Raw genomic sequence first — 13,211 nt, 5'->3', positions numbered from 1 at the left:
TTTCTGCTTCATTTGAATATTGGATTTCAGAGGCAGCTCTCTTTCTTTTATTTAAAATATATTTGAGGGAAGGAGACCGCTTGCTCTGATATACACCTTCTGACTACAAATGGTAATTTCGCTTTTAAAACATTTTGTTGTCAGGTTCACCCCCTGGAAATTGAGTTGCCAGTTGAATTAGCAAGTAGACTCATTTTATAGAGGTAGACTTGTTTCACAAAGTTTTAAGCTACACTTTAGATTTTGGCCAGTGGCCCAGCGGGATCATATGGGGCAGTCTGTAGAGGTCAGACCTCCATTGAAAAGTAAAATGCAGAATTTCCCTTCTTGCTCAAGATAACAGAGGTGCCGTTGGGGGGACGGGTGCAGAAATAGGCTAGTGGACAGAAGTGTGAAAATGAAGATAAGAGTTTCCATAACAGAGAGGGAGAACTGTGCTAGATTTTGTCCAGTTTCATCTCACTTTCCTCTGTTGGGGGCCCAGATTATTGACGTGTGGATTATGTTATATATGTTGATTCATTTCAGTTTTTACTTGTTATGATTTAAAACTATGCCATCAACCTGTCTCAATTTCAATTTTTGATTGCATATCAACAACCACCACATATATTCTCTTCTAACCTAAAGTTTATGTAGCTCTCATTTGTAGAGTATTGTTTTGTGTAGACCTTTGGCACGTGTCTGTGCTTTATGTCAAGTCTAATTTTTGCAACCACCCTGCCAAGTATGCTTGATGAGCTCCATTTTTTAGCTGGAGAAACTGAGGCTAGACAAATGCACATGGTTACAGCTGGTAAGTGCCCGAGCCAGGATGCGACCTGCGTCGCTTGTCCAGTGCCTGGGTTTGTGACTTAAAAGTGATAATGGTTGTACCTCAGATATTCGCAACAAGGATCTGCGAATATTTGAAAAGATTCTTGGCCTGCAGTCAGGATACGTGAGGGGATGTGACTGAAAGTTTAGTTTTCGCTTTGTTTTTATCTTAGAACTACACTGTGCTTTATTTAGTTGTTTTCAGAACCGCTTCTGGCACAGGTGTTCCTCAGCCTGTGGGGCCGGGCCGGGCCGCTTCCTCTTCTTGCTGACTTGGCCTTGCTGTTCCCGCCCTTCCTGGCTTTGTCACTGAGAGTGCCCCCTCCTTTGTGCCACCAACTCGTGCCAGGTTCTTAGCCTCTCCTGTATTGGGAGAGAGGTGGGTATGGTGGTAAGGACAGATTGAAAATCGGGCTGATTGCCCAAGAGCTCTTCAGTCTGAAGTCGTTAAGAGACAGAGGTCGAGTGAATGCAGAGACTCTCCAGGCGGAGAGTGAGGGGAGGAGGTCCCCGTGGGATCCCCACACAGTGACAGCGATGCACTCGGACACTCGGCCTGGCCGAGCCGCATGTTTGACATGTGCACACCTGTTCCCTGCAGACTTCAGGAAGAGTGTTTTGAAATTAGATAATGTTGACCTTGTTAAGAAATGTCCAAACCTGTAGAGAATTTTTATGAGTTTTTTTGAGCCAAGCTGACAACATATGCTGGGGAGCAAGATTATAACTGGTCTGGAGAATGGCGCTTTTGCAGTTTATCGTATACATTAGGATCAAAGGAGATCTGCCCTGGCTGGGTAGCTCAGTTGGTTAGAGCGTCATCTCCATACACCAAGGTTGTGGGTTTGACCCCTGGTCAGGGCACGTACAAGAGTCAACCAGTGAATGCATAGGTGAGTGGAACAATGGGTCGATGTTTCTCTCTCTAAAAACGTCAATTAAAAGAATCAAAGGACATCGAAGGAAGACACATGAAATCCGTTGGTGGTAGATTAAGGGGATGGGAGAAAGCAAAGCAGAGAAATCTGCAGGATTGGATAAAAGGCAAAATGGGAAAACAGAGTTTTACACTGGGGGGTACAGGATAGTTAATAGTTAACATTTATAGCACAGAGACGATAGGCGGGGAACAAGAGCAATGAGGGGTTCTGTGGTCTCATGCGCTGGCTCCAGTGCTTGTGCCTTTGAGGGGTAGGAAAAGAAAATTACTCTGCGGGTTCGAAGGTATGTTCTCCCAGATGCACAAGAACAGGCGACAGGGCTCACTTGAGGTAAGGATTGAGCTTTGCTGAGGACGTTGTAGGCCTGCAGCAGGACTACCTGCTGGGACCTGCCCAGTTAGGAATTAGTGATCAGACCGTCCCGTGTGGGTACTTTTGGTCACTGGGCTGGTCAGGCCTGCCGTGTGGCCCCCTGGGCCTGGCAGGTCTATCGCGTAGCCCCTTTTTCACCCACCATAAGAATATACCCGAGACACTATTATCTTCTCTTTGCCTATTAACTTTTGGGAAGGGTTCACATGTAATAAATTTTACCCGTATTTTAAGTAAGTCATTCAGTGTTTGTCTGGAACCCACTGTATAACAAACACAGTAACAGGCCAGCCTGTGCCTAAGCAAAACGTTTCAAATCCATGCCAGAAAGGCATGTATACTACCCTGCCTGCTGCTGCCCGAGGCAATTCCCGTTGTTCCCCTGCGTGACCTACATTTACTATTTCTCCAGACCTGGGAAAACCGCTCTGGAAGAGCGAGGTCTGAGAACAGCCTTTCTTTCTCAGGCAGAGGATCCGACTGCCCCTAGCGGGAGAGTCCTCCCTGATGCCCGGCCGTGGGTTCGGAAGCTGGCCCCTCGTGGGCAAGGGGGCAGCCTTGTTGGCGTGGGATGGCTCGCTCTTTGTTGTGGGTCTGTAGGTCAGAGGGGAGGGGCTGAGGTGGGAGAGGTGAGGTCCATCTTTCCCATGGCTGCTGTCTTCACCAACATGTGACGCCCCCTCTGTCCTCTTTGTCCCTTCCAGAAAGGTTCAGGCATTTCATTTGTTGTTGTTTCAAACCTGAATCCTTTATGAGCCTACCAGATACAATCCTAGTCTTGTTTAGTTACCTTGTTCAGCATGCATGATGCCCTCAGTGGTAGTAGGTTCCCCTGCGAATGGGAACACTCCAAATACCGCTTGCATTTACAAGATAGAAGTGTTTTTCTCTCTCACAAATGTTGCATAAGTGAAGTTGGCAGGTGAGCGTGCTGGGGCCAGCCCAGCAGCGGTGAGCATCGGGGACCAAGGCCTCTCCATTGTGATTCTGTGTTTCTGCATACACTGCTTCCTCCCGGTGTTCCACTCTGGCCTTCCAGCCACCACATGTACGTTCTGACCAGCGGGGGGGAGGGGGGGGAAGGGCATACCCCCATCCAGGAAGGCTGGCCGCCTTCTTTCAGGACATTTCCCAGAAATCACATATCACACTTCGTTACATTCACCCGAGAGCTGCAGCTCTTCCCAACTCCCTGTTCAGTGTCACCAGGGCGGAAGCCTGAAATTACCCACAGTGGGGTGATTTATACCATGGAAATTGGCAGACACAACAAACCCAAACACTACATACCCAGGCTTCCCCCATCACCCTCCTCCCTCCCAAATAGAACTGGTTTCTAAATATTTACTAGCAACCACTGATTATGTCCAGTTGGCTAGGAATATAATCACAAGGTCACACCTAGCTGTAAATATGACTGGTAATTGTAGCCTTTATTCCGCTTGGCAGTGTGCTCATCTTAAAAAAAAAAGAGTCCTATTTTAATGGACAAAGGAAACATGATTATTGAAGGGCAGCTACAATAGCAGTTCATCAGCCTTCTCCAGTTGTCTGGCGCCCACCTGCCTGTGCCTGGGAAACTCAGGGTTCTGAAGGCAGTCAGTATGTTACTCTCAGCAGCCCACGGTGGTTTCTCTCTTGGCGAATTGATACACTGTGGAAACATACTGGTGGTGTACATCATTTTGAGGCGGCATCTCTTTTGGAGGTCTTATTTATGCCATATTTGTAAGGTAATGTTCGTAAAGTAACTCTGAGGCAGAGAGAGCCTTTTTCTAAAGTTAATACCGTGAAGAACTTGGGCCAGAATTAAAGAGGGAAGGAAACAGGAGTGTGTGTGTTTGGCCATAAAACTGTGTGAAAGAGCCTTGGAGTTGTAACAATTCCATGCTTGTTCTTTACCCTACCTCCACCCTTCCATAACCCCTCCCCTCTCCCCACTGAAAAAAACACACAAAAAAACCCTATAAAAACTACATCTGTTTTTTTTCAAAGTTTGTCACCTAGTAATAATTATAATAATTTGCCTCCCTTCTTATAATCACATCTGTTAGAAAAACATTTATATTTTAGAAAATTGCCCTTCCCCCTAATTTTTTGACAGTTCTGTCTGATCTCTGTGAAAAGGTTATACGATACAATAGGACGTATGCATTATCCATTTTATTTTATTATTTGATTTATCTTTAATGGTATGTATTTGTAACAGAGGGTGTAATCTTGGGCTTTTCCCTTTATAGTTCTTTCTACATTTCTCTCCCGAGCAATGGCCCAGCAGGTTGGGGTAGGGTCCATACTGAGGCTGCTGACTTGTTTCCTAAAGAATCCTAATTTCCTAAGCTCACCTGTCCTTGATGTGTTGCATGGACTGAGCCAGACCCAAAAACAAAGTGGTGAAGTCATAGAGCTTGTCAGAGGCAGAACAGGTGGAGTTCATGTAGTCCAATCCCCTCATGTTAAAGATGAGAAAACTGAGGTTCAGAAAGGTGATGTAGGAGCTTGAGTGAAGAGGCTTCCAGACTCCCACTGTTCTCCAGGCCCTGCCCCTCCTTCACATTTCAATAAGCAAAGAAAAGACAGAAAAGACTCCATAATGGACTGTCTTATCCTGAGCATCATCTGAAGAGGGAAGGGATGAGAATTCTGGAATTGTGAATTCTTTTGGTCATATTCTTGAGCATTTCCAGGGCTATAAATCGCTCCCATTGCTTAGTATAGCTTAGGCTTTCATGCTTAGTCTCAAACCATTTTTAATCAGATGATTGTTAGGAGTCTTACAGGGTTAAACGAAAACATCTTCAGAGTACACGTGTAAGCTCATTCAAAACACATATATGTTAAATAGGCTCTTTTTTTCCCCCCTCTTAGAGATAGCTGATCGTGATAGACTCTTCTCTGAACAGATACTACACAACATGTTTTCTTCCCTCAGCTCTCGCCCTGAAGATAAGATCATGCATAGGAAATGTGCCAGTTGGTCTTCTCTGTTTCTGCCTCTGAGCCAGCTGGTCTTACTGAGTATGGGAAAGAAAACAAGTCTCCCAGAAATGTTGACAAACCTTATTTTTAATTGAGGTAAAACCTGCATAACGTGAGACGAACCGTTGAAAGTGAACAATTCAGCGGCATTTAGCACACTCGCAATGTTGTGATACCACCACCTCAAGCTCGGGCCAGAAAATAAACCATTTTACAATGATTAGAGCAATCCTTTTACTTTTTGTTTTCTGTTCATGTTCCTCCTTTTATGGAAACACTCAGACTAGCTCTCAGACCAGGACTTTGGCAGCAGGGGATTGATAACAAACCTGCTAGAAAAGGACTGCCTGAAAAACAGGTGTTTGTTTTTATGGCAGGGGGTGAAGGTGAGGAAGTGGTTGGGCCTCGGCCATCGAAAGGGAGCGGGTCAACTCTTGTGGAAAAAAGCACTCACTGCTCTGTGACCTGGGGCAAGTGTTTGAGTTTCTGAACCTTGCTTGGTTTCACGTAGAAGCCGGGGGTGGAACTATATATGCCCGTTATACCAATGCCAATTTTAATCAGGAATAGTTAACAGTGTAACCATTGTACAGAGCGGAGTCACTGTAACCAGGGAAACTGGGTGAAGGGTGTGCAGGGCTTCTCAGTGCTACTCTGCAACTTTCTGTGAGTCTAGAATAATTTCAAAATAGAAAGTTTAAACGGAAGACATGACAACGTAAAACTTACACATCAGTGTTCAAAGCAGCATTATTCATAGTAGCCCCAAATGTCCAACAGCTGCAGAACAGAAATAAATGTATATGCTTGTAATGGTAAATTATTCACTCAGAAAAAGGACGGCAGTGCTGATGCATGCTGCAACCCTGATAAACCTGGAAAACATCTAAATGAGAGAAGCCAGGCACAAAAGACCACATATAAGATTCCATTTGTGCGAAATAGCCAGAATAGACAAATCTAGAGAGACAAAAAGTAGATTAGTGGTTGCCAGAGACGAGCGCCTGCTACTGGCTTGGGGGTTTCTTTGCGGGGTGATGAATGTTCTGAATTTGATAGTGGTGATTGTTGCACAACTTTGTGAATATGCTAAAACCCACTGAATTTTATTTATAATGGTGAATTTTGTGGCATGCGAATTATATTTCAATGAAAAGATTTTGAAAAAGAGGGCAGCCATTGAGGTGACCTAGTTTCCTTTCCAGCCTCTGTAGTACTTTGCTTGGAGGGCACTATCAGGTGGCACATAGAACAAGCCCTTTGGAGGGGCACAGCTTGAGTTCTCTTGACATTTTAGCTGTATCCTGCTGCTGCACATGATTTATCAGGCTCGGGTTCCTCTCTTTATTCTCTAAAGCATAGTTCACACAAGGTGGCCACGTTTTACAAACCTCACTAAAGCCCTGGTCGGTGTGGCTTGCTTGGTTGGGCATCATCTGGTGCACTGAGGGGTTGCCGGTTCAATCCCCAGTGGGGGGTTTACAGGAGGCAGCCAATCGATGTTTTGCTCTCACATCAGTGTTTCTCTCTCTCCCTCTCTCTCTAAAAATCAATACAAATGTAGTTTTAAAAACCCTCACTAGAGATTGGGGATACTTTAAGGGACCTGCATCACAGAAAAGCTGTTCTTAAAATGTGCCCATGTTGCAAGGTCCTGATGCTCCCCGGCTGTCCGTGTGGCTCCTTAGCCCCCGCTCGCACCCTGGGCCCGGGATGCTGCTTTCTCCTCAGGGGGACGCATCCTCCCACAGCCAGAGCAGCAGCGACCCCGAAGCGCCGCGTGTCAGCTCCTACTTAAAGGCAGGAGCCGGCTCCCTGCGCCGCCCGCCCTGGAAGCAGGCCAGGTTCCGGACCGGCCGAGCCCCGCCCCGGCGGTTACGGAGTAACTAGGCACAAACACCTGACCAAAGGAAGCACCTGCGCTGGGCGGGGCTGGCGAGAGCCGCCAGGTTGCTCACCCAGGCAGACTCCAGTCTGTCAGTGTCAACAGAGCCTGGTTAGATTGGTAACCGCCCGAATGGGCACATGGCCCGCGGACAACTTAAAAAGAAGAGAACGACCGAGACGGCAGCAGTGTGTTTATGATAAAGAGCCGGCCCTGTCAGAGGTATCCATAGCTTCATCAAACTCTGGACACCTGCTGGTTTGCAGGGTTTCTTTCCACGGCAGCGTTTTCAGCCGGGAGGGAGGCTTGAGGGTGAGGGGAAGCTGTGATCCTCCAGCAGAGTGAGTCACTTGCGGTGCAGAGGCGGGAGCTGCCTGTTTTGTAGCAACTTCTGCAGGCAGCTGCTGCTAGAGCTACAGACAGGTGCGGGAGGAAGCCTCCCACGTAACAAAATGACAGTCAAGACCTCAGTGATTCGCTTACTTCACAAAGGGCAAACTGAGGTGAAAGGTCACTAGGCCAAGGTCCCAGAGGTGCTAAAGAGAGTAGCCAGAACTAGCAGCCAGGTCCCCACCCGCAGTCCATTGGGCAGGGTTTTGGGATCTTTGAGTTGCAAGTAGCAATCTTCCTGACTAAACGTGACTTAAACAGAGCAGGCCGTTGTCTCCCACGTCGCGTAGGCATGTGGTTCCTGGGTCTGTGGGCTTGTGGTCCCCTGGCAGGGTGGGCTGTTTCAGGCTATGCAGACTGGACTGCACAGCTCCAGGGAGTAGCCGTCCACACGGGTAGCTGCCTAAATGGCGCACCCTACAGCCGGGCTGTGTGCAGGCCGCACCTCTGGATGCGGGAGCTGCGGTTCCGAGGTGGGATGGGTGGCGGCGGCTCTGGCGCGCTCTGCCTTTCCCTGTTGCAAGGGAACAGCAGCTGCTCTAACTTGATGTCGTCACATGTGGACATCTGAGCAGAAAGGAAGGTGGGGATAAAAAGAAAGGGCTCTGCCCAAACCAGCCTCTCGCCGGGACTGCAATCTTTTCCAGAGCATTTAATAGACTTCCCTGTATCTTGTGGCCCAGGGGTGGGTCCTGTGGCCGCTGCTAGACCACCTATTGGCAGAGTAATGTGGTCACCACTGTCAGGCTTGTGAAGGCAGGGCTCTGCTAGGGAGGCACAAGGGAGATGGCTGATGGGACCTGCCATAGGTTGTTGAAGGTGGAGTGATACATGTTAATGCATAAGATGCCCCTGAGGGGAAAATGGATGTCAGGAAGCATTCAGAAAAGACGACCACAGATCACTTGAAATGGTCAACTCAGGTTTGCTTTCTCCACATTGATGGTGTTGGGGTTCCCTCTGCACGAGGTACTGACTTCTGGGTTGGCCTGACCTGCTGAGGAACGTGCCCCTCACCGGGGCGAGTGTAATCGCTTACCATTGTGGTTTCAGCCGCTTTCCAGATTTTCCATTAACAGGTTGAGGCACCCTGGAATGATTCTGTTTTCCAGATGAGCAGTCCGGGGCCTGTGCATTTCCCTGCCCTTTTCTAGGGTGGGGGAAGAGCAGATACCTGCTTCTCCGGACTCAAAGTGGGAAAATGACACCACACTTACTATAACAACCGAACCGGTTTCTAAGCGCAGAGCCCGTGAATCGGGACGTTTTAGGTTGGAGAATACAGAAAGACAGGTGATACCATTCTTCCCTCTGGAGACTCACCATTCACTGCAGCTATTTGTGCCTGAAAGGTGTCTTAATTAAATATGACGTTACCCAGTCACCCAAAGGACACTGGAGTTATTGTTTCATACCCAGGGAAGCAGGGAAAGCCAGGAGCCTGGGCCAGGCGGATGAGACCAGGGAGAGGATGGATCACTCCTTTAGTCGTATGTGGGCACCTGCTGGGAGAGAGGGAAGCAATGAGTTTCCAGGCGTGTGGCTCAGACCATGTATCGGGATCCTCATGTATTTCCGGGAGTCATGGTGGAACTGTGAACGAACACTAGCTGTAGATAAGAGATTATTGCCAGCCCTGGCCGGGTAGCTCAGTTGGTTGGAGCATCACCCCTACACCAAAAGGTTGTGGGTTCTATTCCTGGACAGGGCACATACCTAGGTTGTGGGTTTGATCTCTTGTCGGGGTGCATATGGGAGGCAACCGATCAATGTTTCTCTCTCACATCGATGTTTCCCCCGCCGCCCTCCTTCCTCTCTCTCTAAATTCAACTTAAAAATGTATATTATTGCCAAAGAGTAGTCCTAGGGGTACCCCCAAACTGTTCCTCGTGTTATGTATGATCCCCAGGAAGATGCGTGGGTCTTTGCAGTGTGCCTACCAGGAGGAAAAGTGGAGTTTCGTTGACAAGATTTCCTTTTGGAGGCAATGGCAAACTTCTTCTATGGCAAAGGGCCTTCTCTCTGTCCATCTGCCCCTGTAAAACTGACAGGAAAGAAAATGGAAAGTGAAATTCTGCAAATGTGGTGACTGTTGAACTGTAAAGCAGCTTTAATATTGGAGTTCTCGAGTTGACGCAGTGTTTGTAAGATTTCTTTGTTTTCCCCAAGTCCTTGAACCTGCTGGGACCGTAAGGAGCAGGAGGCTGGGTACAGGGAACACCCCGTCTCTGTAGCTAATCCTCGGGGCTCCTGTGGAAGAGATCTGCCTGTAGCCCTTGGCTCCCCCATTTTGTCTTGGCTGGAAGGTGTGGTGTCAGGCCTGTGAGAGGAGGTGCAGGGCCTTGGGTGTGCGTGGGCACCAGGGATGGGACTTATTAGTGTCACAGATGGTAGCATTTATTGCACATGCTCCAGGGCTTGATGACCAGCTGTAACCCAGTCAGATGACAGGTGACACTGAGGGGGCTCCTGCCAACACCGAGGCCCAGCTGGTCAGTGCATTGCTAAGCAGTGACTGTGTAGGTGGCTGTGTCTGGAAATGAGCTAAGTTAACCTTTTACTGGTGGTTTGCGGGTCAGAGTCCTTTGTTGAGACTCCAGGATAACCCAGAGGCCCGGGGGTGGCCCTGCTGTGCTCCTGGCCCTACCATGGCGTGTTAGGTAGAGGGTCAGGCTGGGGGCCCCCAAGCCAGGATGGAAGCTCTAGCCCTGATGCCACCTGACCTTCAGGCAAGGCTGCCCTTTCCCTTGACAGGGAGGTGGCCTCCAGCCTTCATCAAAGGACAGGGCTAGTCTGGCTCCCATAACGAGCTATTCCTCCTCACCCCCGTGAAGGATATCTGTCAGGAGCAGAGCTGCTAGTTCAGTCCTCTGCTCCTAGCCGCTTCTCCTCGTTGCCCCCTCTGCTTAGCATTCCACTGGGGGGGGGGGGGGGGGGGTGGAGCCAGCTTCAGTTTCAGCCTCTAATCTGCATTAAGCTGACCCCGAAGTTATGGAAGGAAAGGTCGCATAAGCTGTGAGTGTGGGAATTGCCCCCTGCTGCCGAGCACCCATCGGTGGCACTGGTGAGGACAATGGCAATACGCCTGGAGAGGGAGGGGCCCTGACGGTCACCAGGGCTTCCATCTTCCCCACCTGCTGCAGGTAAAGTTGCCTTCCTGGAATTAGGATTAATGTCAAGCTTGCATATAAAAGCATCTAGAGATGTTACTTTCATATTAAAAACAAGCAGATTCAAAAATAAATGTCTCTAGAACACACTGTGACGTGTCCTTGGTAGAGGTTTGGGGCATGTCCTCAAGGTGCCCGTTGGATGCTCCCTGCCCCGCCCACCAGACCCTGCCACCTGTGAAACTCTAGATGGTCTTGTTTTTGTAACAAAGTAGACACTGATCTGGACATGACTCTAATTTGGGGAGCTAAGAGTCTCAAAATAAAACATGTAAAAAAGTATTCTTAAAATATTTAGTGTTAAAAATGTCAAATAGATGAGCTACACAAATTCTAAGTAAAAACGGTCAGCTTATGCGTATAGGAATGTGCCCGGTGTCTCTTCTTAACCTGACAGGGCCACTGCTTGGCTTTTTTCTTGCTTTAAAATAATTTTTTTAAATCCTTACCCGAGGATGTGTTTTTATTGATTTTAGAAAGGGAGGGAGGGAGGGAGAGAGAAACATCGATCAGTTGCCTCCCATACACGCCCCTACCAGGGAATGAACCCAAAACCTAGGGATGTGCCCTGCCCGGGAATCGAACCCACCACCTTTTGGTGCACAGGATGACACTTCAACCAGCTGATCCGCCGGACCAGGGAGGGCACTTGGCTCTTCTCAATGGTTTCTGTACTTCTGCACGCTCTGTGTTTAAATGCTCTACAGCATTTGTGCAATTTTCTACTCAGGAATTTCCTAAGGGCCTTACAGATTCAAGTTTGTCTGGTCTGCTGATTTCCTGGCTCTTGGAGGAAATTTTTTCTTTATGCTTCCATGCCACGAGGGCAGTCTGTGGCCTTCCCCTCTGCAGTTTCGTCCCTAGAGGAAAAGGCCTGGCTGGGCGGTGATGGGAGCCTGGAGACACACGGGCCAGGCTGTGTTTGCTGTGAGCTGACGGTACACAATCCGTGGTCCTCGGCTGATCCCAGCCAGCAACACAAAGTCCCACTTTGTGTCCTACTTTACAGCCCTTTGCCAGGAACACAGTGACTTTTTAGTTTGTATTGGTTGAGCTCCAAGGACCAGTACATGCCTGAGAAATTTACGTGAGCATGGGCAGGTATAAGGAAGCTCCACTGTCCCCCCCTGATTCCCACCTGGCTCCACGTTTACAAGACAGAGCAGTAACCCAGAGCTAGAATCTCAGGGGAATGGGCCAGGCTGGTAAAAAATGTAACGAAAACACACTGTGTCCATATTAACATGCAGAATCCTGTGTCCAAGGGTGTTTTTTGTAGTTCAAAGATCTAGATCCAATTGTATCCAAGTTCTCTCTCTCTCTTTGGAGTATGACTTTGAAATGTTACAGTTTTCTGCACCTCTCTTCATTTGTAAAATGGAATTGTCAGGCTTATCTATGGGTGGTGAGGAGAATCCAATGTGGGAACGAGTGGGCAGGTAAGAGTTAACAGTTGCTAAAGACGATACACTTCCTACGGAATGTTATTCTTGAATCCTGCATCTTTCTAATGCACCCTTAGACCGATAAGTCACAATCAGTTCTTTTTCTGGTGCGACAGGTGAAATTTGACTTGGGTTCCTGCCAGTGTGAATGGGCTTTGGCATCGCCCAGTTCTGTCACAGATGGTTCAATCTCTCCCTTGTCTGTTTGCCCAACAGTGTGCCATGTAAAAGGTGCGTGGTGGTTGGTAATGGAGGAGTTTTGAAGAATAAGACATTAGGAGAAAAAATTGACTCCTATGATGTAGTAATAAGGTAAGCATACTTCTCATTTGCTAAACTGGAATTGTTTCAAAGGAATGTGGTTTCCTCTTTGAGTACAGCTGTGTTTTAAAAGGAGGAGGAGTGGCTTTGATATTTTTAAGTCCATTACACAACCTTGTCTCTCAGTTGTTGGCTGGAGTGAGCCAAGATTTCAGGTCATTCACTTAGCACATGTTTATTAAGTTCCCTTAATATGCCAGGCAGTTCTAGCCACAGGGGATAGAGCAGTAAACAATGCTCTCATTCTCTGTGGAGCTGGTGTTCTAATGAGGGGAAGAAAACGGTAATTAAATAAGGAAATATAATAATAAATGCTGGACACACAATTAAAAATAGATGGTAGGGAGTGGTTGAGTGGCTACTTTAGGATGGGTGACCCCTCTGAGGGGGAGACACCTGCGCTGGACTAAGTGACGCTGGCCGTGTGAAGATTAGGGAAAGGCAGTGGGCGGAGAGGATGCTGACCGCAGGCCCCCAGGAGGATTTGGTCCTGGGTTCGAGGAAAGTAGCGAGAAAACCGGTGAGGCGGAAGGGCAGCAGGCTGGGGGAGAGCTGCGTGGTCAGAAACTAGGGTGGGCAAGGGGCAGGCTGTGTACGCTGGGATTGGACTTTGTAAACTGGGATTAGTGCTGGGGTTTTACTTTAAGTACAAGAGGAAACATTTGAAAATTTTTAACCAAGAAAGCAATTCGATGTGGTTATCTTTACAATAGTCCGGCTGGGCCTGATCAGCGGCATGTGAGGGACACGGGTGGAAAGGAAGAGGCCATTTAGGTCGCTGTGTTCAGGTGGATGACCGTGACTCGGACCAGGGTTGTCACGGCCGGGGGGGAACGGCTGGACTGAGACATGTTTTAGAGGTAGGGTTTTCAGGGTTCGTTAATGTCTTAGA

At 48.2% G+C, this 13,211-nt stretch overlaps 1 protein-coding gene across 8 annotated transcripts in view; it reads left to right on the top strand.

Annotated features, from left to right (window-relative positions):
• The window catches only part of ST3GAL6 (ST3 beta-galactoside alpha-2,3-sialyltransferase 6), a 50,457-nt gene that overhangs the window by 27,680 nt on the left and 9,566 nt on the right, over positions 1–13,211 (top strand). For 7 of the 8 annotated variants that reach the window (XM_016199727.2, XM_016199725.2, XM_016199728.2 and 4 more), the window contains one exon: positions 12,215–12,310. The exons of the other annotated variant lie outside the window; for it this stretch is intronic. In XM_016199727.2, the coding sequence (XP_016055213.1) occupies positions 12,215–12,310 (96 nt within the window). The remainder of the gene's footprint in view (positions 1–12,214; positions 12,311–13,211) is intronic. 8 annotated transcript variants of the gene reach the window in all.

This window comes from Miniopterus natalensis, chromosome 6, assembly GCF_054644295.1.
Source record: "Miniopterus natalensis isolate mMinNat1 chromosome 6, mMinNat1.hap1, whole genome shotgun sequence".
In the NCBI taxonomy this organism is placed as follows: domain Eukaryota; kingdom Metazoa; phylum Chordata; class Mammalia; order Chiroptera; family Miniopteridae; genus Miniopterus; species Miniopterus natalensis.
This window is presented reverse-complemented; position numbering and strand designations above follow the sequence as displayed.